At 47.8% G+C, this 26,838-nt stretch overlaps 2 protein-coding genes and 1 non-coding gene across 3 annotated transcripts; 2 read left to right on the top strand and 1 right to left on the bottom strand.

Annotated features, from left to right (window-relative positions):
• The first annotated feature begins 80 nt into the window (after nucleotides 1-80).
• LOC8041737 (phosphomannomutase) lies at nucleotides 81-1,303 on the top strand. Its single transcript, XM_002414924.3, has one exon. The coding sequence runs from the start codon at nucleotides 429-431 to the stop codon at nucleotides 1,188-1,190; it is 762 nt and encodes a 253-aa protein (XP_002414969.3). The 5' UTR covers nucleotides 81-428; the 3' UTR covers nucleotides 1,191-1,303.
• A 311-nt stretch (nucleotides 1,304-1,614) lies between these two features.
• LOC8041736 (heterogeneous nuclear ribonucleoprotein 27C) lies at nucleotides 1,615-20,767 on the top strand. Its single transcript, XM_029984994.3, has 11 exons — nucleotides 1,615-1,808; nucleotides 2,483-2,523; nucleotides 7,002-7,165; nucleotides 7,640-7,714; nucleotides 8,571-8,681; nucleotides 11,388-11,436; nucleotides 13,603-13,685; nucleotides 14,457-14,619; nucleotides 16,550-16,678; nucleotides 19,662-19,742; nucleotides 20,521-20,767. The coding sequence occupies exons 1-11, from the start codon at nucleotides 1,780-1,782 to the stop codon at nucleotides 20,607-20,609; spliced, it is 1,014 nt and encodes a 337-aa protein (XP_029840854.1). The 5' UTR covers nucleotides 1,615-1,779; the 3' UTR covers nucleotides 20,610-20,767.
• Nucleotides 20,768-25,843: 5,076 nt separating this feature from the next.
• Trnaf-aaa lies at nucleotides 25,844-25,925 on the bottom strand. The gene has a single exon. It is a non-coding gene; the product is annotated as a tRNA-Phe (tRNA).
• Between the last annotated feature and the right edge of the window lie 913 nt (nucleotides 25,926-26,838).

Below are 26,838 nucleotides of genomic sequence, written 5' to 3'. Positions count from 1 at the left end.
CTTACGTGTTTATCGGTTTCGGATTCGCGTGTTGGTGGGACGGAACTTCGTTCGTTTTTGAGCTTCCGGTTTAAGCAGTTTAAGTGTCTAAGTTGCCGTCTAATCGTGTTTTTGGATGGTCAGCTGCTCGCTTTCACAAAGTTTTGCCGTTTTGCTGTCTGCTAGCCGTCCGCTTTTCTTTCGTTTAAATCTGATATGCCGAGTTCTTCGAAGTGTCACAAGTCTCTGACATTCCAACGTCTCTGAGAGCTTGACACACTGGCTGATGCAACAAACACAGCTACGTATACAAGGTGTGACGGTTACGTTTGCGTCCACGTTATCGCCACGCGATCAAAGGTTTTCGCTCCTTGCAGTACTGCTGCAGTTGTCTGCTCCGCACGTATTTGCGTGGGCTGCATCTCCGCAGTCACCGTGACTGATCCATAATGTCGGGGCTTCCAGGAACCATCTTCTTGTTCGACGTCGACGGTACGCTCACTAAAAGCCGGCAAGTGATCACGCCCGAAATGTCCAGTTTCTTGCAGCGGCTTCGCGCCCAAGTTGTTGTTGGAATCGTTGGTGGTTCAGACCTGGGCAAGATCGAAGAACAGATGGGTGGTTCGAAGACGCTAGCAGACTTCGACTACGTCTTTTCTGAAAACGGCCTGGTGACCCACCAGAAAGGAAAACTCGTGAGCAAAGAAAGTTTTCTCAATTTCCTTGGCGAAGACAGGCTGCAGAAGCTCGTCAACTTCTGCCTTCGCTACGTGGCGGACTTAGAGATCCCCCAGAAACGAGGGACTTTCATCGAATTCCGCGCCGGCCTCCTGAACGTCTCTCCGATCGGCCGCAACTGTAGCCAGTCGGAGCGAGACGCTTTTGAAGAGTACGACAAGGAGCACGGAGTTCGGGCCGCCTTCGTCAAGGCGCTGCGGGACAAATTCCCGGACTATGGTCTTCAATACTCCATCGGCGGCCAAATCAGCTTTGATGTGTTCCCACGGGGCTGGGATAAAACCTACTGTCTTCAGCGGCTACTCGATGACAAGTTCACCACGATACATTTCTTCGGCGACAAGACGTTCGAAGGGGGCAACGACTACGAGATATTTGTGGATCCACGGACAGTAGGGCACACAGTGACATCTCCCGAAGATACCATGTGTAAGGTTGAAAAGCTGATAGCTTCCCTCAACGCCGCAGCTTGAGGGTTTGGATACTCATTACAGTGCTCTTGACATCGACCCATCGTCAAATACGAACATGTTCCTTTATAAAATAAATCGTGTTTACAAACTGAAGTAAAGGTTTACGTTTACGGTGTGAGTGTTTTGTTACGGCGGGCTAAAGCAACGTTTGTCCTGCAACTGTTACAAGTTTCCAGGGTAAGCTGGAGGTGCTGGAGGATAGGCAGGACAGGCTTGACATAACGTCTGGTCATGTCCAGTATTTTGACCGTTCCTTCGGTGAATCCACTTCGCTCTGTAGATTTTTGGTGTTTTGTATAGTTCACTATAAAATTGTACACTACAATTATGATAATAATTTCGTTAATAAAAACTCGCGTTTTTGACCAGATATCATCAGTGGTTTGACGGGTTTCTCTATGCGGCAGCGACTTCAAAGTAAACAGTCTGCGAACCCTGAGAGACGCCCTTTGCTTTTGCACCTTTTGCATTTCTTTGTCTCTTTGCACACCGACGCATCATCATCGGGCGGTAGTACGTGCTACACGGCTCTCCAGTACAAAGAACGTTAGTCTTGATCTCCGATTTCGAAGTTTCACACTGACATAACATGGCACGGCGGAATACCGAAGAACAGGGGTGCGTATATTTCTCATTTGACGCTCTAACAAGCGTGAAAACTCGCTCACGAAGTAGCTAGGACTGTCGCACATAGCACTATCGCGGAACGTTTTGTCTTTGGTGGGTTTTTGCCGTTTTTTTTTTTTTTTTCTTCCGCCCCGCTCGGCGGCTTTTATTGCGATAACTCTACGTAACCTTGCGACGTAGGTGATGCTAGCCGATTTTTGAACTTTGGAAATAACCTTACACGACGCTCTGCTTCAATTTCTTCGATCGGAAATTTTGGTCGAACGCGGCCGCCGCGTTCGATCGAGGAAGCCATGGCTGCGTGTTTCCAGAAATCGGCGCAATGGTGGCCACAGCGCGGGAAGAACGGAACATTTTTTCTCTGCCGATTTTTCCTCAAAGACCGAACCGATTCAGGCCCGAATACCCTCGTTTTCATCTTTGTTTTTCGTACCGCGAAGGTATTCGGTAATTGAAAGTGCTTCTGTACGATAAAGAACCGATTTTCGGCGGAGTTCGGGTGACTGATTGCCGGCGATCTGTTAAAACACGCCGTCTTTTTTTTTTTTTTTTTCCCCCTCCTTTTTATGTTGTGTGGTAGCGGTTCTTCGAGATTTCCCAGTGATGTCTGGTTGTCGTCGAAGGTCGATAGCGAATAATAACGTTCTTTTTTATTTGTTTTGCAGGAAAATCTTCGTTGGCGGTCTCAGTTGGGAGACTACGCAAGGTAAGCTTAGTTTCTTTTTCTTTTTTTTTTTTTTTTCTTGTCCTTGTCGCGAGCCGTCGCTCGCGCTGTCAACGAACTCGCTTGGGGAGAATTCGTCATCGGCGCCTGCGTCGTGCCACTGACACATTGATAAGAATCGCGTTTCAGGCAGACGGCGCCATTTTTTATCTTTTTTTTTTTGTGCATTTTTATGAAATCACAAACAACGACAGGACACGCGGGCTTCTGTTTTGTGTGAATGTTACGGCTTTTCAGAAAAGTAAGGTTCGTTTGACGTTGTTGTTTTTACAAAAATGTTTCATCTTGACAAAAGAAAAAACAAAAAAAAACTGCCCGTTGAAAGTTTATTTTACAGCAACCTGAACTTGTTTAGGATATCAAACAAAACCTCCATTTAAAAAAAAAACAAACAAAAAAAACTGCCAAGTGAAAGTTAATTTTAAAACGATCTGAGCTAGTTCAGAACTTAAGTATGCACTACTCAGTTTGCCTAGAGACATGAAGCCCTGAATCAGACTTCTTGTTTAGTTAAATCAATTTCTCTGTTGTGAGCGTGGAACGGGTGCAGCACAGTTCGCATTGGCATTGTATAGTTTTCCTATGTCCCACTTGGCTCTGGTAGGGAGGGAAACAAGACTTGCACCTAATCTCCCGGAAATGTGAGTCCAAAAAGAACAAAGGAAGTTGGCATACCTTTGAGTGACTGAGGTTGAAAGTTTGCCAGCGTGCCCGTGTGTCCCCTATTATTTTTTACACCTTGGTCTGATCGGAATAGGCATACTGGGGACAGCCTATCAGCTACAAGAGGAAAAGAAGAGTATGGGTAACTGTTTGGCAAACAAAACACTTCTCCAGAGACACAATATATTTTATTCGCATGGAATGCTAGAACAGTCTCTGGACGTCACTGAATTAATAGAGAGCTTTAGTAGCTTGTTCCAATACCTTGGATAACAATGCCCGGTGCTCCGCTGACACCTTTGTGCGTGTGTCGTATCGTAAACTACGAAGCCTCTACTAATGTTTCGACACATTCGCAGAGAAATACAAGTGAGGTTAACCGGAGCTTCAGTACTAGCAGGAAGGTGACGTCATAATCTGCGATGCCGTAACCGCTTCACTCGTCACAACAGCGCCGGACGAGGTTTCTTCTATCATCATACATTTGGTGGTTACACAAAGTTGTATAAATTCTAGCCGTTTTGTCGTGAGGACATGCCTCGGGCAGCTCGTTACTTCTCGACCGTCCCGAATGTGCGGTTTAAATTTGCTGCTCAAAATCTGACTTCCTTCTGCACATAAACTGCCCAGTTTTCGGACTGCCGTTGTCACGGGGGAGAGAACCACCCAATTTTGAGCAGCAAGTGTTTCCTCACGACGTATGGAAGAACCAGGCTTGCACGCCTCATAGTTTCCTTTTAGAAGGAAAAAAATTGCCATCTATAGAAAATTGGGAGCTTCCTGGGACGGTGAGGAATGAGCTAGGGAAGTTAACTGCCCGTTTCACAGCCAGTTTTCGGCGGGAACAGCGAAGTCTCTTCTGCCTTCCTCCGTGTGTTCCAGTACATGGAACACATCTCCCACTGGTCTGTTTACTGTGCCCTAAGAAGTGGTCCCTTGATTCCCGCCCAGTGACGTCTTGGAAGAGTCACGTCGTCCGTGGCCACGATCGTAGCAGTGTCGTAGCAGGAGTGGTAGACGTAGCAGACGCCTGTTCTGCTGCGCACTGCTGTCCAGCTAAACAGTCGACGAACACTAGGGGGTTGGGAAGCCGCGACGACAGCAGCGCTTACGTTCGCTCAAAGTTTTTGCCGGGACTGGAAGCACCCATTGACTGGGATCGCACCCGCCATTTGTTTCTACTTTGGGGTTGCTTTTGATGTATGGGCAGGATGGCACGCTAAGCACACCTGTCGGAAACTTGTTCTGGGTACCATAGTTCTGGAGGAAATACTTTGAGCCATCTTTTTGTGGATTTGTGGAAGCCTGCTTGCTTCGTTGTAGGACGTGCGAGGCCAATAAAATATCGCAATAATAAAAAAAAAAGACTAGGTTCCTGCCACCTGTCCCCTGCCGGAAAACAGGATTGTAGCCGGGGCCCTTCGACAGCGGCGTGCAGCTGTGTCCCGTGTGCTCGTGCTGTGCGAGCTGGTGGACACAGGTGTGGAGAGGGAGAGGGGGACGCCTCGCTTCCCTCTCCCCTTTGCAATTAACTGCCAGCAGTTCCGTCCGCAGTGGCTCGCACGCGCTGCCTTTCGGGGTTCACCTACATACCACTGTTTGCCGAATGATCTCGTTTTCTGTAGCCTCTTTTTTTTATTTACGAGCTGGGAGCTGAACAGGCTACTGGTCCCTGTGACGATTTGCTGGATTGCTTATCTCCGCTGCGAGTCCATTGCGCGATTGCGGCCACCGGTGGGCCCTCTTATGTCACCCGCTAAGGCGTCGTGAAAGCTGTCGTCACGTGACAACAGATGCAAGGTTCACGTGATTACATCCTCGACAATGCTTCAGCAGGTAGAGTAAGATGGACGATGGGTGGCTTTGGTCGCACAATGGGCTCGAAGCGGAGATGATCAATCAAGCAAATCGTCGTAGAAATCAGTGGAACATACCTTTTGCTAAATTACCCAGCTGCCGAGGAGAATGCTAGACGGATGCCAATGGCCGTACCCTTTATAGCGGGCAGTAGCTTGCGCCGCCTAGTGTAGAAACAAGTATGATTGCAATTATCACTGGGCAGTGTTTGATATTGCCGGCTGCCTTTGGGGGATCGGGCAAGGCAACTAAAAACATTGCCCCTCAGGTTGGGCAATGTTTTTCCACCAATCTTCTAACCGCCCGTTTGTGACTATTCTTTTCTCCTCCATTCTTCCACCCTCGCCCGCAAACGTTGGCGCACACATTACTCGAGCTTGACTTACTTGCGTCAAAGATGTGAAATGGGACCTTGCTGAGATAAGGCGTCTGCCAATGTGCCATTTGTTTTGGATTTTGCTCAGGGAAAGTTGCTGTTTGGAAATGATAGCACGTGTGGTGCGTGAAACTTGTATATGTGCTACGCGTGTGTGCCTTACACGTGTGAAAAATTGGAAGTAAATTGCTGAAGTGGCGACCATGCCATTTGTTTTGGATTTTGCTTGGGGAAAGTTGCTATGGCAGAAGCTAGCATGTGCAGTGTGGCAATTTAGAAAAAAAGGTCTGTTTGGCGGAGGAGGTTTTGATGTTCTACGAATGCCTGTTCGTTCATCTGCAAATTTCACGGGCGATTTTGCAGAACTTTCCCTGGTAGAAACCTTTGACGTAAAATGGCCTTTGGTGCACAGTTGAATTCTAAAGCAGGGCACACGTTCAGCTACAGCAAAGTCCCACCAAGCTGGTCCTCTAATTTCAGTCACTTTGCATGTTTTTTTTGTTTTTTTTTTTGCAAATATGCGATTGCTTTTTTTCTGGTCGTGGGTAAAATGCCCGCTTTGTGTGGATTTTGTTACTTTTTTTCCTGAGGAGACTGACATACATAGAAAAAAAGCTGAATAAATGTGCTTTTTAAATGATACTAACTATGTAAAGTGTATGGGGCACAAGGACACGAAAAGACAGGACAGTGGGTGGTATACTTAATAGTCACTGCTGGTGTTTTAATAAAAAAGTCTGAGGGATCCTTGCGTATTTTGATTGAAACGCTGTCCCGTCTTCACCATATCCTTGTTGGTCTTTTGCGCTTTATATAGCCCACCTTAACATTTTGGTACATTTGTATGATGAAAACTACAAGGCAAGAACTTGATATCCACAAAAAATTTAATTACTAGAACAAATAGAAATGTGGAATATACAGGATGTTCCTTATTTTGACAACAAAAAGGTTCCACAAGAATTAGGATTCTAGCTCAAAAAGGTTTCAAGCTGCCAAGAAGCTAGTCAACCTTCACGACCGATACGCCATTTGGCAAGCCAGTTTCTCACTTTTACGAAGCACATGTTACTGACCTTACAGCGCACAAATATAACACACTATTTGTGCGCTGTGGAGTTGGCAATGTGTTCAATCAACTCCTCACCCAAGCTGCAGTTTTGAGAAGTACAGGTCTTGGCAACTAAAATATGATCTGGATTCACGACCAGACCCACTGCTGCTATTAGAGTCCAAAAAATCGATGCAGGATTTGTGAGCTGTCACACTTGCGAGTGCGTGCCCAACTTGTGCCAGCAGATGTGAATTAGAAATTAGTCTCAACAAGGACATTGCTGTGGAATATCTTTTCTTTCCAAGAAAATTAGGTTTATGCATGACGGAGACATTATCAGAGCGTCTAATGGGAAAGGATTTTGCGAGATATTTCCATAGTATGTTCCTTCGAAGCGAGCCCAACTATAGCGGTGACCGGGTCTTTCGCCCTTGTCGCGGGAAGAGCTGGCAGCCATCCTAGGCCAAGGGTCATGACGCGCCCGCTCTTTTTTTTTTTTTGCGACTCCAGATGGCCTGTTGAACTACTTCAGCCGCTTCGGCGAAGTGGTGGACAGCGTGGTGATGTGCAACGAGACGGGCCGGTCGCGAGGCTTCGGCTTTGTGACCTTCAGGGACCCCAGCTGCGTGGCCACGGTGCTCGCCGGAGGGCCCCACCAGCTCGACGGACGCACGGTAACGCTCCTTCTCCTCTCGCCCGTGCGACATAGTTTCCACGACGTGGACCTCGACCGTGGAGTCCAGTTTGTGCCGCGAGGCCCTTTTGTGCTCTGGCGTCTGCTTACGACCGGCGTGTCGCAATCTCTTCTGTCGAGATGAGTTCTGGGGTCGGCCCACCTATGGGCCGACCCTGGAACTGCGTTTCATTGGAGGGAAGGTTTTGCAGGTAAAAAGAATGCATACTGTTAATGAGAAATGGTCATTTACAACATTGTCGAATGATTTTCAAGCCAAGGAAGGAAGAATGATGCGCGAGAAAAGATGTGTTGAAATAATGCTGTTCCATGGCTGCTCGCTGTGGAATTGAGCGAGTGCCGGAGCTTCCACTTTGCTCTCAACCTGTCGCCAGCTATAATGATGTCGGTCTTGCAAGTGGAGCGAGGTTTCTCGTCTGAATTGTAACCGTGCCCCGCTTGCCTCGCCCCGCAGGTGGACCCGAAGTCGTGCAACCCACGCGGTGCCTCACGCCCCCAGGGAGGCGGAGGTGGTGGCGGCCCACCGAGGGTAAGCTTGTCCGTGACCTCGTTCCGGCCGTCATTGATTTGCATCAGGGAAGCCCCGGGGCTACTGGGAACTCGATTTAGTAATCTGCGGTACCGCGACTGGCTACTTGGTCAATGTTGTCACCACAGCTGTGCTGATTCGTGTAGAAGTACAAATGCTGGAGGAAAAAAAACCTGAAAAATTTTATTAGTTCTTGAAAGCAGATGTAAAGCCCTTAGCGTGGCGTTTAAATTACTTCGAAATTATACGGCTCCATAGGTCTCAGGAATTGTATTAATCTGACTGTTTTCTCCGTGGTGGCTTCTTCGTCCCCGTGCCCGTCCGTTAGGTTCTCCGGGGAAAACTCCTGCGACCCATTTGCGAGTTCACGATCAATCAACATTTTAGTGAGAATGCGCACGACCTCTCACCATCGTACGAGTAGTGAGAGGTCTTGCGGATGCCGACATGCTTGTTCTTGGTACTCCTTCATTTGGTGGTCGGTGTCACCCCGTGTTTGGCAGGAAGACAACTTGATATATGCAAATGAGTTGTGGGATGTGAACGACTTGCAATGTGAGATAGCGGACGATCCCAACTTCAGCCTATGTTCAATCTCGCTTTGCCGAGGCACTCACTTCGTAGCAGTTGTTGCACGTTTTTTCCGATGTGTTACCAAACAACATACTTTTTTTCTCCCTTCTTTTTTTTTTTTTTTGTCTGCAAATTTTCATTTCGTAGCAGACAAACTGCATTCTTCACAAGTACTATCAGACAAACCGTCTGCAGATGCCGTATCAGCTTGCTCCGTGAGAGGCTATTTAGACCTTGCTCTCACGATGACCTAAATTTGACCCTGCCATGACCTTGGATGCAGGGTGGTGGCGGCGGTGGCAGGAAGGGCAGTGGCACCAAGATCTTCCTGGGCGGCCTGCCTGCCAGCGTGAACGAGTCGGACCTGCACGCCTTCTTCTCGGAGTACGGCAAAGTGAGTGCGAGCTGCGGTTCCATCTCGGGGTCTGTCGTCGGGAGTCCTCCAGGGCCGCTCTGTGGTTGGTTCCCTTTGTGTGAAGTGAAATGCTGCACGGTTGGAATACAGAATTGTGTTCTTGTCGAAGTTGGAGAGTCGCTTCACTACGAAGGAAGTACCGTTGGGCGCACAAGGAATAGTTAAAAAAAAAGAAAATATACAAAAAGGCGATTGAGGACTTTCAGACACTCCGAGAGGCTTTGTGGGAGCTCCAAGAATTGCAGCCAGAAAAGAAAAGGTTTTAGCATGTACAGTCATGTCTCATTAAGGGGGGGGACACCACCTTAAAATTGCTATTTTTTAAAAAAAAAACTAATTTTCCTATTTTAATGTATTGTGGTTCCACAACTAATGGTGTATGCTCCTGCAAATTTTTATTGCAATATGTCAATTATTTATGGAGAAATCAACTATATTCCGTAAGTCACATGTTTTTAAACGTGAAACTTCCGTTTCCTGTTTTCAAACTGCTGTAGCTTTGCACCGGTGCACCCTGGAATGATGATCATACTCTCGTTGGAAAGAGCAGTTTTTCACAGTTTCAGTACATTCAATATCTTTGTTCGAGAGTAAACTCTGTTCGGGCAAGAACACCATAGAAGGCCCACCCTGATTGAACACAAAACTGACTAAAACCAGCATTCATTTATAGAAAGTCACGTGGGTGTGTCTGCTTTGTATTTCGATGATGCCTGCCCCGCCCATACTTGCTGATGTTGGTCCGTGTATTGCAAGCATACCCAATTCCTCACTCATTTCACAATCGATGTCCAGGTGCCGACAACAAAACGACAGTCTAAGAGTGTTTTAAGCTCGGACTCACTCAGCAAAGCCATGCAGGAGATTGGGTGTAAGCGGAGGGCACCATCTACGCTTTTGGTGCCTTTTAGTTGCCACCACCACCAGTAAAAGCAAGCGTAGTGGTGTGGAAACTTCAAACGGGTTTTTCCTCAGTTTCACTTCTTTGCAGCAACTATTGTTTTAGGAAATCTATCGTTTCAATGAATCTCAATGTATTCTTTGCTGTGGATATTTCTGAACTGAAATTTAATGAGAGGGGGCTAGATATTTATGTTTCTATTTAAATACAGTTCTTATTGCCCAAAAAGTATACAGTTTTGATGAGGAGAAAATGCCCCATTATGAGGATTGCTTTTTGAAATTGATATTTTGCCTAGAAAAAAACTGATTTTAAGGTAAAGAATAGATAGCGCCACTCACCATATGTTCTAGCTAAGGCTGAAGCTTAGAAATGCTGAAAATTCTCCAGCATTTTTATGACAGATTTCCTCGCCAAGTGAGGCGACTTACATCAGTAGCTGTGTACGTCGTGTTGATTATTGAAAAATAGTCCTACAGAGATGAAATTTCATAGAGCGCAATTAGGCAACGAGATCAACAGACCCTCCAAATTTCATCAATATTGAGCAACTGGTTTAAATGATGACAATACCGCATTTACTCGATTCTAAGCACCCCCTTTTTTTTTCACACCCGCAATGTTCAAAGAGAGGGGGGGGGGTGCTAATATTCGGAACATGCCCCGAAAATACGAAATTTGCACAAGAAATATGAATTTATTATAATCAAAATGAAAGAATAAATGTTCTAAAGGAAATAAACAAAAGTAAAGACTGGAGAGCAACCCACTTGCCATCAGTTTGCGCCACGGTCGACTAGTTACTCTTGTGACTGGTCTTTTGAGGATGGTGTAGGGCGCAAGTTATCGACCGTCGGCTGTGATGCGCAGCATTGTGGTCACCCTTGGCTTCTCATAGCCAGTCGTACGCACTTTTACTTCTCGGGCGCCTACTTCGTTCCCGATGCACGTCCTTGGCATGTCAATGTACACAGAGGTTTCATCGGCATTGCCGATCTGCCAGAGTCCGCAGCGAGACTTGTGACGCAACTTCATCACATAACGTTGGAAGTTGACAAGCTCTTCCTCGAAGTCCACCGATAGGTTCTGGCAGATAGTGGTGCGGCGTCTCAGAGAGAAACCGTTCCTCTTCATCATCCGCTCCGCCGAGCCTCGGCTTGCGCGGAAAGCTGCACTCCGAACTGTTCAGCAGCGCCGTGATTTTCGTTGACTTCCGCAAACCACGTGCACACAGTGAACGGAGTACGATTGCGACGCGGACGAATAGGCTTAACAGACTAAACAACCGACTGCAGCAAGCACAAAGAGACCAAACTGACAAAACATCTTCAAAGGAAAGTACGGCAACGCACCCTCTTTCGCAACCTGCACAGATGCGTAAGCTGAAAAGGGCAATATGTGCTGCCATCTATTAACTGATGTTGAAACCAAAAGCCAGCGGCCGTTTGCGACTCCGGCGCTCGGCGATACCGGCGTCTCCGATCTAAAATTTCTTGTTGAGAGAGGGGTGCTTACATCCGCATGCAAACTTATTTTCAGGTGTTTATGTTTGAAAGAGGGTGCTTAGAATCGCGAAAATACGGTATTGTTCATCCCGTTTTTGCTTGAAAGCTTTCCCTATGGGGATATAGGGAAATTGTTTGGCTACAAAGAGGACAAATACACACTTTTTTAAGTCTTATTGTGGGGAGGTGGACAAAGGAGTCTTTATTATTGAGGCCCAACTGTGACAACTGGTATGTTCTGAGAGGGAATCTGAGCGTCTGCGTTTTATCTCTTTTCAGGTGGTTGAGGCGATCATCATGTACGATCAGGAGCAAAAGCGCTCGCGTGGTGAGTTGGCCGCCCGATTTCGTTCTAGCCACAGCACTGTGAGATTGTCGAGTTGTGCGTTAGAAGTGGCTTAGTGCTGGTTTTGCGCTTTTGCATTGGTGCGTCTTCGAGGCAGGTTCTGTGCAATTGCATTTGAGTTGTTTAAAGGGTCAACCCAGTCTTTTTTTCTTTTTTTTTTTTTTGTTAGTTGTGTTGATTTGGAGTTTTGTATATTAACATTGTGTTATTTAGTCCTGATACAAAACAAAATTTTGGTATGGATGTTTTTAATAGCGTAGACATTGTTTTCTCGACGAAATGCATAGTCGGCCCTTGAAGGAGTGTTAGTTAATGTACCTTGTCTCGTTTGAAATGCTTTTGTAATTTTTTTTAGGTGTTTATTACGCAAGCTTTTTCTCCGTCTTCTATAAACCTTTTTCTATGCCGTTCTATTTTATGCGTTCATTTCACGGGGTGCCGATGAACCTCGTTTGCGGCTAGCCGATATACTTGTAGACTGGTCTTGCATGGTTTAGATTTTAGGGCTCTGTTAGCGCTGCATTTATGCATCAAGTTTGTGTCTGTGTGCACCGTATTGATTGCATTCATTGTGCTAGAAATGTCTCTGCTGTTCCGCCATTAACTCTGCTCTCGTATAACCTTGGCTTTGCGCTCTCATTCTTTCGCTTGTAGAGTCTGATCTAGAACTATCTTATTTTGTCGAGAACTGGCGTTGACCCTTTTCACAAGCAACTGTGCAAAGAAAAATGAATATCTTTGGCTTTTATTGGCTCCCGTATCGTTCGGGAGCTCGATACAAGCCTCTCGTTGCCAGCAAGCCGAAAGAGCCGTACATAGAAGGAGATGTGGGTACGGTCCGTTTTGCCTTAGGATTGGGCCGCAGTGGACGTTACGTGCCAGTCCAGCGCTGCGAACTTGTCACGTCGCCACGTGTCTGCGTGCATTGTGGCGGCTCCCAAAAGTGTACAGATAGACGTTGGCCATTGACACCAACAACACAAGCTAGGTGGCGCCTGTGGCGCCTAGCTTGTGTTGTTGGTGTCAATGGTGTTAGCGCCAGCTGCTACCCGATTTGAAGTGTTCTGCCGTACTCGTCCGTTCACGCTCGTTCTACGTACGGCTCCGGTTGGCGACGCGTTTTCGTCCTAGGACTGTGCCGAAGTGCGGCCACAGTGGTGACGGGTAAGTTTCCGAGTGCAGTGTTGCGGCGCACCCCCCACGATGGCCGTGGAGGAACGGGTGGCCGACCCCTCCTCTGCAAGAGAGAGAGATCACCAACCCCACACACGGAAGTGCGGCCGGCTCGCCGGCGCAAAAAGACAAGAACCTGCTTCTCTGTTTTTTCTCACTTGTTTTTTTTTTATCGGAGGCTCACGCTTCCCCCTCCCCTCCCTGCGGAGCGCTGAAGTGGGTGTGTGAAGGCGGGCCAGCAAGCTGGAACAGATGCGGGTGGCTGTGAAACGAAACGACGCTACTTCCTTTTTCAAGGGCTACCGTCCCCCTCGAAACGGTAACTAAACTGTAGCTAGGCATGCTCGTAGCAACTTACGTACACCTAGCGCTAAGTCTTTGCTAGCCTCTCATGCCGTAGGCAACCGACCGGAGACGAGCCCCCCGAAGGAGCGGTTTGGTGCCGGTTCGAGATCGAGCTCGGCCGTCGCGCCCCTTTTGGCGAGCGCGGCGATTGCTAGCCTCGAGATCGGAGCAGCTAAGTAGAACCGGCGGATTACGGCAACACAATCTTGTCTGAGCGACAGTAAAATGTATATGTAAAAGAAGACTAACACTAAAAGACGAGCAGGAGTAGCCGAAGCTAACGATTAGTAGCCACGATTAGCCACAACCGAATGCGGACCTCTTGCTTGCCTGTACGGGGCGAAAGCCTACGCCCTACCCCCGTGGGTTCCGCACGGGCGTGTAGCCTGGAAGCCATGCGGCGTCGTGCGTGCGACCTTTTGGGATCGGGCGTGGCGTCCGGTTTGGGACGTCTGCGGGGTTGCGAGAAGTTTGTCCCGGCCGCCGTCCCACGCCGGAAGGGGAGGGTGTTTGTGTCTTTCTGGTGGGAGTTGTTTGTCGGAGAGTCGCAAGAGTGTCTGCCTGCCTGCTTGACGGTGGGTGTGCGGGGGACTGTGACGAGCGGAGGCCTCTGTTGCGTCTGGGTCGCAGGCTTCGGCTTCGTCACCTTCGAGACTGAAGACCCCGTCCATCAGCTGACTGGGCAGCGCTACGTCGAGATGAGCGGCAAGCAGGTACGGTGATCCCCCCGACTCCTTTAAATGCCTGGATAGGTCGGAAGTCGCAAAATAAGCTTTCCTCGAGAGCATAAAAGAAATATGATGCAATACTCTCATTGAAAGTGCAGTCACTCGTGCTGTCTTCTACAGTACCACTTGTTCGCAGATGTGATCTTTTGAGGCCGGTTTGTCGCGCTTCAGCATAAAGACGCTCGCGAGGTCTATTAGTCTTGTCTGCAAAATAGTTGTTGCGCAAGTTGACATGCGACATGATGACCTCCGTGACACGATGGCTTGTGTGATGTCAAATACTGCGGACGGTACTTGGAAGTGTCGAAGCGGTCGTTTCGTAGCAACATTGGACATTGTCTCAACGGAAAGCATTTTTATATACACAATCGTGCTGGAGAAGCTGGAACTAAAGGGGTTTGAGCAAGCACCATTGTTTTATATGGCATAAGTTAAGTTGGCACGAAGACCACTTTTTGCGAACAAGGGGGAACCCCACGGACATTCTGCCAAGACTGCTCAGTTCAGTCTGTTTTTGTCTGCCGTACACCAACGTGGAATCTGAAGACTGCTCAAAATGCTGGTAGCTTTTCTGCATTGTAGTAGTGAAAACTTCCCCGATTTGGGAACCAGTCGCATGTCTACGAGCCTTACCCTGATTGCGAACGATTCTTGTTGAAAGTTGTGAATGGAGGACACGTTTGGTGCTGTATGGCAGAGGTATTGATGGTGCTGCAGCATATTGGTGTGTGCCGACCATCTTTGTTCTTGGTGCAGGTGGAGTGTAAGCGTGCCGAACCCAAGGAGAGCCGCATGCCCAAGGGTGGCGGTGGCGGCAGGGGTGGCTGGGGAGGCCAGCAAGGTGGCGGTGGAAATTGGGGCGGGCCCCAGTGGGGAGGAGCGCCCAATGGCGGCGGTCCCCCGTCTTCCGGCTATCAAGGCGAGAACCCCTTCCCACTGCGACACTTTTCTGTTGTGCGTTGTTTTGGGGGAGTTGGGGCGAGTAGGAAACCTTTTTTAAGGCCTGTGCAGTGATGTTTGGTTGGGCACGTACAGTCCAACCCGGCTATATCAAACCCATTTACATCGAATTATCCTTTATATTGAACAATTTTTGTGCGCGGTAATGTTACAGTGATAATATATAGCAGAAGTTATGGTTACATCAAACAAAAATAGCTGCCTCTACTGATACAGTATAGACCACTTACAACGTAACCGCTTATAGTGCAGGACCGGGTATAACGCGGTATTTTTAAACCACCGGTTCGCCTCCCATAGAACTCCATGTAATTGCATACCGCTTAAAATGCAGGCGCGCGATGGGAAATACCGGTTATAGTGCGGTTTCTGGCACAGCCCGCCGACCGCGCCGACGACCGGAGCAGCGAGCACGCTTGCCTGTGCGACACTAGATAACGGCGCTGACGGCGCGAGCCGCAAGCGTTGCGCAAGCGGCACTCGCGGGGCAAGGAGGTTGCTGGAAGAAGCGGGGGAAGCGAAGAGAGAAACTTCAGTTGCCATAGCGACGGAGGGACGCACGCACGTATCGTTCACGTGCGTGCGTCCCTCCGCTGCGTTGGTCGAGGACATAGAGTTGGTCGTAGTCAAGGAGAAGTGTTCGCGCGCGTTGCATGCCGGTCGCGCAGCTGCTTCTATCCGCGAACATGGCGTCGGTTGTGATCGTCGATGTAGACGGCGTTCATCTCATAGCGTAAAAGCGCTATCCTTGACTGTGAATTTTCGTTGTGTGTCGCTATGATAACCCAGCACGTACTAGACGGGAAGATCCACCTACTCGTGCGACGATGTCGTGGCGGCGCTCTCAAGACGGCAGAAACGCTTGTGTCGTCGTGTTTGTTTACTTCGACTACAGTGGTGATTTCTAAGCATTTGTGTCCTCGAACATCGCCCGGATTTCTTATTTGGCGCAGTTCACGCGTGTGCTCAAGTTAAAGGTATTACTGGCGCGTACCGTATGAAGGATGCGAATTTTCACGCGTTTTCGTCTCCGGAGAAAAGTGATTAGGGTTAGCAATTCTGAACGCACGGTACGTCCGTCCGCAACCCGCGACGCCGTTAAAAGGCTGCGCCAGGCAAAAACCGCTCATTTCTTTCGAAAGGTGTGACACACTTGAGACAGAACTGTACTAGTCTGGTAAAATAAAGACTCTCCTCAAAGTAAGCTTTATTTTTCATCTAGCATAAAATAAATTCTTTTACAAAGGTAAGTTGTCTCATGACATGTATTTTGGCCTGAAAAATTGATGTTTTGGTTATAGTGCGGATTTTCGCGACTCCCGCGACATACGTTATATGCGGTCTACACTGTATATCGCACTGCCAAGACCACCGTTTTGCTTTGTAAGCCGGTTTTCCCCCAACGCGAGCGTACGCATTAGGAGAAAGCCAGCTTGCAGAGCAAGCTGGCTTTTGGGGGTGGGGGGGGCTGGGGCTGGGGGCTGGCTTTCTCCCAACGCAGTTGCCTGTCTTAGGGGAAAGCCAACTTTCAGAGCAAACAGTGCTCTGCAGGAGTAGGTGCTCCTTGCTCTTGGAGTCTGTCAATAGCATAGAAAAATATTGTTATTGCAAGTGCAATGAAGCAAAAGCAGCAGGAGTTGCAAGACTATTTCATGGTGTAATACAGTGGTTCTCAACCATTGATGATTCGCGGACCCCTTGTAGATCGCCGGAGATGGTGGAGGACCCCGCTCGTGGTTAGCAGAAGGGGAAGGTATAGGTAAATTATGATAGTGATTTAATAAATCAGGGGTGGAATGGCTGCGCCATTTGTGCCATTTTTGGATCCAAGACGCAATTGGACCCAACACGCGATTCTTGGACACGGACTGACTGCATGCCATCCGCAGGTTATTCCGGTGGCGGCGGTGGCGGCTACAACAACTGGGGCGGCGCTCAGTCGGGCGGCTACAACTCTGGCGGAGGAGGTGGTGGCTATGGCAGTTACGGCTCGGGCGACCAGAGCTACTCGGGATACGGTGAGCTGCTCCCTTCCGGCGTGGCCGTTTTTTATTTTTTCGGAAACGAGCGTTGAAGTTGCCCGTTTTTTCCTTTTTTTAGGTTTTGGTGTTTACGGTAGGTATAGGCGAGTTTTGTTACTCGACTTTGTAAACGGTTCTCGGGGTTTTCGCTCCTGGATGTGTTTTGTCATGATGGGCCGTCAGTTCTTTCTTATGTGTAGCAGCGTGCGAGACTAAGCGATGGAAACAATGTTTTGTCTTTTGGTGTCGCATGTTGTTTTTTTTTCAGTTTGGGCGACTTCTGTTCTGGAACACTTCTTCGTTGTTACAAGATAGCGAATCTGTGTATAGGCTGTCCCCCTTGATAATTCACGAAGTTGTTTTCGCCACATAAATAAGATGCATTGCCAAATGCTGATTTTCCACCCAAATAGAGGAGCCTCCGAGGCTAAGAAATTTTCTGAAATTTTGAATGGAGAAATGGCGGTCGACGGATCTCTCGGATACATGGAACCGAATGACGCCGGTTACCGGAAACGAGCTTCATTTTCGCATAGAAATTTTCAGAAAGTAATTTATAACTTGAATGTGAGAACGACGTCTCATTTAAACTGCAAGTGCTACAATTAGCACTTAAAGCGTTCAGCAATGTGCAATTTATTTTTGTGGTGAAAAAAAAAAGGGGGGGGAAACATTGTAGCTTAACCTTGCACTTTATGGCACACACTAGGATAAAAAAAAAAAAGAAATTAATAATGAACTTTGTATGTGATAATTGTAAAAAAGTGAAGGTTTGAGTTTCAAATGAAAAGAAGGCGAGTAAGGCCGCCGCCTCATATTACCAAGTCTCGATAAGTACAGTAGAAGAAGAAAGGTTGTCCTAGTTTGGAGGCATGCAGACTTTTTTCCCATAGAAGTATGCTTCTTTGCCTAATGAATCTTCCTAGCAAAGCATGCTAAAAAGCTACGGAGACCAAATTGCGTTTGGCGTATGTGAAAAAAAACTTGGCACTTACTGTTTTGGACAGAAGTGATTGTCGGCTATACAGTATAGACCACTTACAACGTAACCGCTTATAGTGCAGGACCGGGTATAACACAGCTTTTTTAAACCACCGCTTCGCCTCCCATAGAACTCCATGTAATTACATACCGCTTAAAATGCAGGCGCGCGAAGGGAAATGCCAATTATAGTGCGGTTTCTGGAACAGCCCGCCGGCCGGTGCAGCGAGCACGCTTCCCTCTGGCTTCCTTGTGCGACACTAGATAACCAAGATAGCGGCACTCGCGGCGGGGCAAAGACGTTGCTCGAAGGAGCGGGGAGAAGCGAAGAGAGAAGCTTCAGTTGCCATAGCGACTGAGGAACGCACGCACGTGTCGTTCACGTGCGTGCGTCCCTCCGCTGCATTGGAAACAACCGCAACGACAGACCAATCGCAGGTCGAGGAGAAGTGTTCGCGCGCGTTGCATGCCAGTTGCGGGGCAGCTGCTTTTATCCGCAAACATGGCGTCGGTTGTGATCGTCGACGTAGACAGTTGGTGGAAGCTCATCGTTCCGCGTAAAAGCACTATCCTTGACTGTGAATTTTCGTCGTTTGTCGCTATGATAACCCAGCACGTAATAGAAGGGAAGATCCAACTTCTCGTGCGGCGATGTCGTGGCGGCACTCTCAAGACGGCAGAAACGCCCGTGTCGTCGTGTTTGTTTACTTCGACCAAGTGGTGATTTCTAAACATTTGTGTTCTCGAACATCGCCCGGATTTCTTCTTTGGAGCATTTCATGCCTGTGCTCAAGTTGGAGGTATTACTGGCGCGTACCGTATAAAGGATGCGAATTTTCACGCGTTTTCATCGCCGGAGAAAAGTGATTAGGGTTGGCAATCCTGAACGCTCGCAACGTCCGTCCGCAACCCGCGACGCTGTTAAAAGGCTGTGCTAGGCAAAAGTCGCTCATTTCTTTCAAAATGTGTGACACACTTGAGAGAGAAGTGTACTAGTCTGGTGAAATAAAGACTTTCCTCAAACTAAGCTTTATTTTTCATCTAACATAAAATAAATTCTTTTGCAAAGGTAAGTTGTCTGATGGCATGCATTTTGGCCTGGAAAATTGATGTTTTGGTTATAGTGCGGATTTTCGCGACTCCCGCGACATACGTTGTATGCGGTCTACACTGTACTTCCTTTTCTTGTAATTGAGAGGCAGTCATCCACTGTGGAGGAAACTAGTCACTTGGGACCAGGGTGTAAGATAGACAGGTGGGGAAACGGCCCATAGAAGCCTACCGCAGCGCCGTGACCAGATTGTGTACTCGTCTGCTTGCGGGTACCCCCGATTTGCGACAGATGGCGCTGCGGCGAGAGGAAAAAATCTGAATCGTATTTGCGTGGAACTCGATGGGAGAGTATGCAAAATAAACCGAGAGCACAACAGTCCTCCATCGAAAATCTACGAGAAATCATCTCCGTCAGTTTAGCCGGTCGCCACCGGTCGCCCACCCGGAGTGAGAGTTTGCGGTGCTCCACATAGATGGCGCCACAGACAAAGAGAAAACCGAGGGGGACACAATCGGGTCGCTCATTTGGCTCTCGTTTCTCCACCTGTCTATCTTACACCCTGCTTGGGACACTCAACTAAGCGGTTAAATGTAGAACCTGTCGGTGCCCTTAAAGATGAAAGTGTGAGAAAAAGTGCTAATGTAGTACCAGTACGGGTGACGATACATAATTTCGTTTAGGTTGTAAATTTAAACTTTTCTCATTGCACGAATCACTTTTGCAACAAATTAATGAATGCATTTAGGCTACCGAACTCGCCTGTATTTTAAAATTTCCAGGGCTATGGCAATTTTAAGTCAAGCATGAATTAATTAACGGAATGAAATGAGCTTTGTTTTGATAAAACCGAAATAGTAGGTTGGTGCGTTCTATCTTATTTGAGTGCGAAGCCCATTTCCGAGGCTTCCAAAGATGCGAGTGGTTGTTTTGTCGTCAATTGTGCAGGCTCCTACGGGCAGCAGACTTCCAGTTACGGACCCATGCGCACTGCCGGTGGCTACGGCGACACTTCCTACACCGCCACGGGTGAGGGGTCTTTGCACTTCCGGCGTTGGCCGGCAGTTCTGTTCGGCTGGCGGGTCCAGAGCATTGGCTTTGCATGTCACTTTCACCCAGAGACGAGCGTTGATGGGGAACCGCCACGGTAGACTCTTGGAACGCCACTCCGGCAACTGATCATGCGCGAGCTCCCCGCAGTCGCCATGTGATAATTCGAGATCCCCACGGTTTGATCACGGTTGATCTAAGATGTGGGGTACAAATTTATTTTTTTTTTCTTCTCAAAGCCTTGATTGAAAATTTGTGTTCACATACGGTGTTCAAAGCTGGTGGAGTGCCATTTTCAGTACGTATTTGTTGGGCTAGTCGGACATAAGACATTTGAATTAGTTAACGTAGGGGTCGTGTTGCAATTGGGGTATTCACGGCCTTCACTTCTAGAGGCCGGACCATTCGAAAGAATTCGCAAAAATATATAGGCTGTTTGGATGATGTTGATAAATTTTCACGTTTTGCAACTCTATTTGCAAATTGTGCGCAAGCAGCGCACCGCAAGCCCCGCCCACAGCAACGCTTAGAAGGGTGACAGTCGTGGCAACCAAATAGTCGCCTTCTTGGTGGGTAGGCAGACGACGCGAGTCATATTGTGACTGAAACCCTGGGTCTCATTAGCGCAAGAATGTGTGCAAATAAGACCCAGGAAGAGCCCATCCTCTAGCAGCAGTGTAGCACAGAATATTTTGTGCCAAGTACAGGCACTGTAGCTTGGAGGCATTTCCACTAACGGCGTACCGAAAACTTGCAGGCTACAACGGTGCGGCAGGCAACGGGGTTGCACCCGCAGCTGCAGCGCCCACTGACGGCGGGCAGGGGTACCACCCGTACCGAAGGTGAAGAGGGACTTCCAGGCCCCCCCCACCGAGAGGAAGACACATCACGTCGGTCGTTTTCACTGCTCCACCCACTAAACAGCAGCCCACATACCTTGTGTACATTTTTTCCCCCCACTTGACTAGTAAAAGGAAACTAAGCGTGCCCCCGGGCACACCAAACCGCCGCCTCTTTAATGTGTCCGACATGCAGGACACGAACACTGCCGGTGTGCGTTTCTTTCTTAGGATTTTGGGCATTATTCTTTTGCCATGGGTTCAACATTATAATAGACCTTTCATTAAATTAGCCAAGCATCAAAGAGAGTGTTGGGAACGTGGGTACACGCACAGCACATGCTCGCCTTTCCTATAGAGAAGATTCAAAGTAAATTACCGAAATAAAGTGTCTGTGGAATGACGTGCGAAGTGTCAGGTGGTTTAGATTTTTGCTTTCGAACAGTTGCAACTGAAGATGCCAGCACATGTACCTATGTTCCTGGCATTCTTTTTGTCGCTCGGGTAATTCAGCAAAAGGTCTATCGGCTATTTATCGTAGCTAGTGCGTGCATAGTACTGCAAAACGTTCAGCCTAGCTCTGGACCAGGAGTGTTCAGCGTTAATTGCCACCTCGTTTCAACTCTGCGCACCGCGTTGTAGTGCAACGCAAAGAGTCGTGTGGTGCAGTTGGTCGCAGGGACGAATGCAAGTTCGTGAACTAGCAGGGATGGAACTGCTGCGCAAGTGTGCGCCTAATGACTTTTCATGTGCCGCACTGATACAGTAAGAACAGTTTCGCCAAGGTGCGCCCAGACAAAAAACGAGCCTCATTAAAATTGGCCATCTCGCAGTTTGTCGGCAACGTTGACACCGGACCTTGGGCCGAAATGAGACGCCTGTGGATCCGTATCCAATTCCCTGTGTCTGAAGTTTGCTACGGCCAACGTTAGCTGCTGCTGTTGCATGCTCGCCATGCTTTCCTGAAGTCCCCGAGTCACTTCATCTGAAGATATAAATAGCGAAGCAAACTGCAACTATTGCAATCCCGCAACCAGTGTTAACTCGGCCCGCGCAGGTAACTTTAACAAAGAAACGAACAGCGAGGCGTAGGATGGAGCAAGGTACGAGCTGCCAAGTTGTGATTGCGCTTTGAAGACTATGCGCGAAGTCAAGAGCTGCCTCAAGCGATTTGGCAGTGATGTCACGAAAGTGCCTTTGATAACAGGCTTGGATAACAGACTGAAGTCTCATAAAGTTGACACAGAAAGGCTAGAGGTCGAAAAGCAAGATGAGAGGCAGAAGTGTAAGAACAGTGATCAGGTACAAAGAGAGCTTGTCTTCAGGAAGAAGAGCAACAACTTGGTGCATCATCTGTGCGTGGCCTATGCTTGAGCATGCACAGTCGTTGAGTCTGGACAAGTGCTGTTGGTGGAGGCTAATGCGAAATTGGCTCAGAATCTCACATCCATGAGCAGTTTACAAACTCCCAATAGATTTATGTGTGCAAGGACATTTATCATCTTTTTCTAGTCACTGAAAATTGAGACTATTTTTGTACCGGCATTTTATTTTATGGTACACCTCACTAGTTAATGCTTAGCAATTAAAGCTATTTGTACCTGTTTATATTTACCTCTTTGCAAGTAGGTTTTATCACGTTTCACACTGTCGTGTGAAATTTTTCTTCATGTATTGTGCAATTTGCACGTAACTTTCGGAAAAATATTAAACTAAAACGTTTATTGAAACTTCCAAGTTCACATGGAATTGTCTATGTGCTAGTTTTGAAAACCAAGTGACATTTGGCCTCCATTTCAACATTCTTAAAATTCGTATGCTGCTCCAGGACCTTGTTTGTGCTGCTCCCAGCCTGCTCCAAACTGCCTTTTTTTTCTGCTCCCTCGATTGCTCCAAAGCTGCTTTGCCCAGTTCCATCCCTGGACTAGCCTTTAGGGGAGGTGAGAGTCTTTGGCGACAAAAATACCTTCCCAAATTGCACTGAAATTGATGCTGAAACACAAATTGTGGACTGCAAATGTTCAGGAGGGGAAATTGCAAACAACCACACAGTGTGCCGCGATTGACAGCTGCTGCGTTGCGGAAAGGTACGTTGAAGGATATTCGCCACCAGTGTGCTGCACATTGTTTGCAAGGGGTTCTTTGCTTTTAGTGGAACAGAACAGTCTCTCCAGCCAGTTCGCCTATGCTGCCGCAATGCATCGAGGGAACTTTGGCCTTTGTACACATGCAACAACCTCGCTGGAGCTCTGCTCGCGTAGATGACGAGGCGGCAGGAGCCCTCTTGTGCGCTGTCGTTCGCCCTCCATGAACTAAAGTTCTGATGGCATTGCACATGTGCCAAACATTTGGTGGAACGATTGTATGGGGTCAAAAAAAACACTGACTTGCTTTTTTTTTTGATTGAGGGCGTTTACGACTGCACCTGCGGTGGAAGAAGCAAAATGCTGTGTAGAGGCAAAGAGCAGACGAGAACAGAACCTGGGCACTAAACTCTGTTTGCCCTTAAAGGGTTCTTCGATGCCAGTCTTCCTTCTTTCTGGTATGCTGCATAGTGCCGCGAAATTCAAAATAATTGTGAAAAGTGGCAAGTGCAAAGGATGCCATAACCAACATTCAATTATACCCATGCTTTTCGGTATGCAGGTCGAGCAGGCAGTCGAGAAATGGAGTATGCCGAGATTTGTAGTTGGGAACAGTATCTACAGTCCAAAGAATGAACTTTTCTGCCTTCCCCTGATGTCTGTTTCATAGGTTCTCCCTCCAATGAATACAAAGGTCACTTTCTTAAAAAGTGGGATCGGAGACAAGTTGGAATCCATTGAAGCGGAACAAGGAGCATTTTCAGTGAACTCTTTTCGACTGTGGAGAGATTTGAAATGGGCGCATCACGCTTGTGGGAGGAGTTTCTCCTAGCTTCTTGGGGACTTGTAACCGACTATAGCAAATTTTCAGGCAAATCGGGGATTACAAAGAAAATGCTGGAATACTCCTTTAAGTCGAGAAAGTTTGCTTGTATCCCACCATAGCTAACTAGCCGCATTTATGTCCAGACCATTGTTGACCCGAAAACTGATTACTAGAAGTGGGCGTAGGTGTTTAAGAAAAAATTGCAAATCAAGTTAATTGGGGTGGGTTATCTTTTGGAATCGGCACCAAACATCTGAACACACTTGAGTAGTTTCATTAGTTTTTATCAAAAAATAAGAGGAAACAAAAAAAAAGAAGCTCTGCCTATACTTTATAAAGGTACGGGAACCGAGCCAGCTGTACTCCGTTTGTTCGCAAATGCGATCGAAATGAAAGCTAAGAGCACAATGTTTTGTATTTTTTTAACAGCACTGCACACAACGATGACCATAAGAGTCTCCTGCACGTGGCTTTGGCTTTTTGCAATCTCTACCATCCTCATCTTATCAGCGACTTTAGAGTTCAGAATGCAACGAAGGCGGGAAGATGGTGGAACTGTTAACAAAAACCTCCGTGGTCATCAATTGTTCTTTTTTTTTCCCCCGAGAAGAATAAAACCCATGCGCTGATGGAAAAGGCTTGGGCTGCCACATATGTGTGCAGTTGTCTGCTGACTAGAAGAATGGTTTGTGGATGACAGATGCTATACACAATACGTTGTACGGCTGGGTCTTACGAGAGAAACGACACACTTGGCCAACGCACGCGTCTCGTGACGCGATATTGAGGTCACATGACGTGGCACACGCACAGCGGGTGCCCACGTCGTTTGCAACATGTTTTGCTTGCCTCGGAGTTTTTCGGACACGTTTTGTTTTGGTATGTTTTAATTTGCCAGTGAACTGGACTGACACCTTACACCAATAGACCCGTTGCAAAACATGCAGCACAGTCCGTGGTGCTAAAAAGAATGGTTGGTACAGAACAGGTCGCAGCAGACGAAAGAAATGTGGGTGAAGACTCCCCCTTCAGTGCAAGCTCGCTGGCTTCTGCAGTGCTTTGGTTGTGCGTGCCTGCACCTTCAGACTTGTGTTAGCAAGGGCGGAAAGCTTGCGCTGAAGGTGGAGCTTCTAGTCTCAGCTTAAGGGCAAACGGGGCATAGCAACTGTGCCAACCAGTGTTGCGGGATGGGCACCACCATTCCATTCCATTTTGGGGAACACGAGCATCCAACCATTCCTTTCAACTCCTTGGAATGAGAACACTGGGCCCATTCCCACTCCTGCAATGGCTGAACTCCACCATTTCATTTAATTTCTAAACATAGAAAAAGGCAATTGACAGCCACATTGTGCTACTGGAAAGGAGCAGCAAAAGCTGCCGACGTTATCAAATGAGGAGGCTACTACAAAAGTATGCAAAAGCTTACTCAAAGGACTAGTTCTACTAAGCTCAAGTGTAGTTGCACGAAGCACTTCGCGACGTCGATCACGTGATTAAGCTTAAAGGGCTTTCGAGTCTCCATGGACGGCAAAAATTAAAACGACCCATTTTTTCCACAAACAGACGTGGTTGGCGTGTTGTTCATTTGACAAGGCCTTAAAAATGTCTATACCCTTTTTTCACCTCAAGTTGTTCATATGCGGCGCAAAGTAGTTCTTACAAGATTTGGTTGTAGGAGGAAAAAGCGATGGCTTTGGTGTTTGGAAGGCGTACACCTTGATAAGATAACATATATCTTATCTCAAATTCACCTACATGTCTTAATTATCAATATAAAGGGGGAAATTAGTAATGCTCCGCGTGGAGCAGGGCTTTTTTTACTACGGTTCTTGAGGTGAAAACGGGTGTAGTTCATGCATGGCGCAAGAAGAAGGTATACACCTTGCTCTCTACTTCGAAGGTCTACCTTGATCTCTTGCTTAGCAGCAAGTAACACACACATCATGGCTTTTTAGATACTCGCTTTCACCTAGCAATGGTTGCTACGAGCTACACGAGCCAATCCTTAGTTCGTAGCTGTCTTGTGACTTCGTGCTCCCTTCGTCGCTCCACCCAACTGGAAGGACACTAGATGCCCTCTGGGCTATGAATTGGCTCCTGTGGCTCGTAGTGTCCTTTGCGGTCCATCGTAACGTGAAACAAAGTACACAAGTGCACGCCTCCACGCCGACACCAATCGGTGCCGTACATAGACGTGAAATGTAATTATTAGGGGCGAAGCTCCTTGGGATTTAGCCTTGTCCGTTCGGCGTCTGTGCTCACATCGACCTTGCTGGCGCTTGTGCTCGTGAGCTCACGTGCTTGTTTAGGGACAAAAAAAAATTTTTGTGCAGTCGACACGATTCGAATCTGTGCGGGGAGACCCCAATGGAGTTTTAGTCCATTGCCTTAACCACTCGACCACGACTGCGGGACGAGTAGGGGGCTCCGAGATGTGGTAGTAACTCAAGAGCTGGGGATGTCATGGATGAAACGTTGCATGTAGCCGCTCAACGTCTATACAGGAGAGGGCGCTGGGGTCAAATGCGTATATAATCGCGCTAAACTTTGCATGCATTGGTCAACGTTTATAGACGAGAGGGCGCTGCGGTCAAATGCTCAAATGCGTATATAACCACGTTCCATACCACATTCTCTTTCTGACATGGATGAAAATGAACGAAAAGCTCGGCATGGCTGCGGCTCAGCGTCTACGCAGATACGCCACCAAAGCTTCGTCCCAATCAACGTCATTCACCACGTGGGGATGCGGTAATTTTTTTTGTTTAATTATTATTGAGATGTCGACATGTTGTAGCAGCCGTTCAGTGAAAACTGAGGAGCCGACGCCATTGTCACGAATATTAAATTGACTTTGTGCCGCCATGCGCAGTTCACATTTTATTACCCATTTTTAATGAATTGGCAGCCGCCACACGAGATTACGGCTCCATTCCGGCTTGGGTTCAGTATCAAATGTTTGATTTCGGTTAGTCTTGTTCCGGTTTGACGCCCTGGTTAATGCTAATCTCGCATGATTACCAGTCGCTTTGTCACGTCACCAGGAAGGACACCTTGTCCATCTACAATTATTTAGTTTTGGTTGCTTCACCGAGGGCGCGCCATTCTCCTCCTCGAAAGAGCCTAAGCCAGTGAGACAGTCGAGGGGTCGGTCACCTCCAGTGCTGTTCCAAGAGCCCCTTACCACGCACATAACGAGTTGCACCATCAGCCCATAGGCCCTAGATGAGAATCGACACAGTTCACATAAAAACCGAGCCCATTCCATTCCGGGCTGAAGTTCCATTCCCGTCGTAAAAGTGGGGAGTCAGTCCAGAGCGGGA

Source organism: Ixodes scapularis, unplaced genomic scaffold, assembly GCF_016920785.2.
Source record: "Ixodes scapularis isolate PalLabHiFi unplaced genomic scaffold, ASM1692078v2 PGA_scaffold11__112_contigs__length_91849675, whole genome shotgun sequence".
In the NCBI taxonomy this organism is placed as follows: domain Eukaryota; kingdom Metazoa; phylum Arthropoda; class Arachnida; order Ixodida; family Ixodidae; genus Ixodes; species Ixodes scapularis.
Note: the sequence above shows the minus strand (reverse complement) of the source record. Positions and strands in the feature narration are given on the sequence as shown.

Coding starts and splice junctions, on each gene's coding strand:
- LOC8041737 (XM_002414924.3), top strand. CDS start 429: ATGTCGGGGCTTCCAGGAACCATCTTCTTGTTCGACGTCGACGGTACG.
- LOC8041736 (XM_029984994.3), top strand. CDS start 1,780: ATGGCACGGCGGAATACCGAAGAACAGGG. Junction 2,524..7,001: donor CAGTTGGGAGACTACGCAAG/GTAAGCTTAGTT, acceptor TTGCGACTCCAG/ATGGCCTGTTGAACTACTTC. Junction 11,437..13,602: donor GGAGCAAAAGCGCTCGCGTG/GTGAGTTGGCCG, acceptor TCTGGGTCGCAG/GCTTCGGCTTCGTCACCTTC.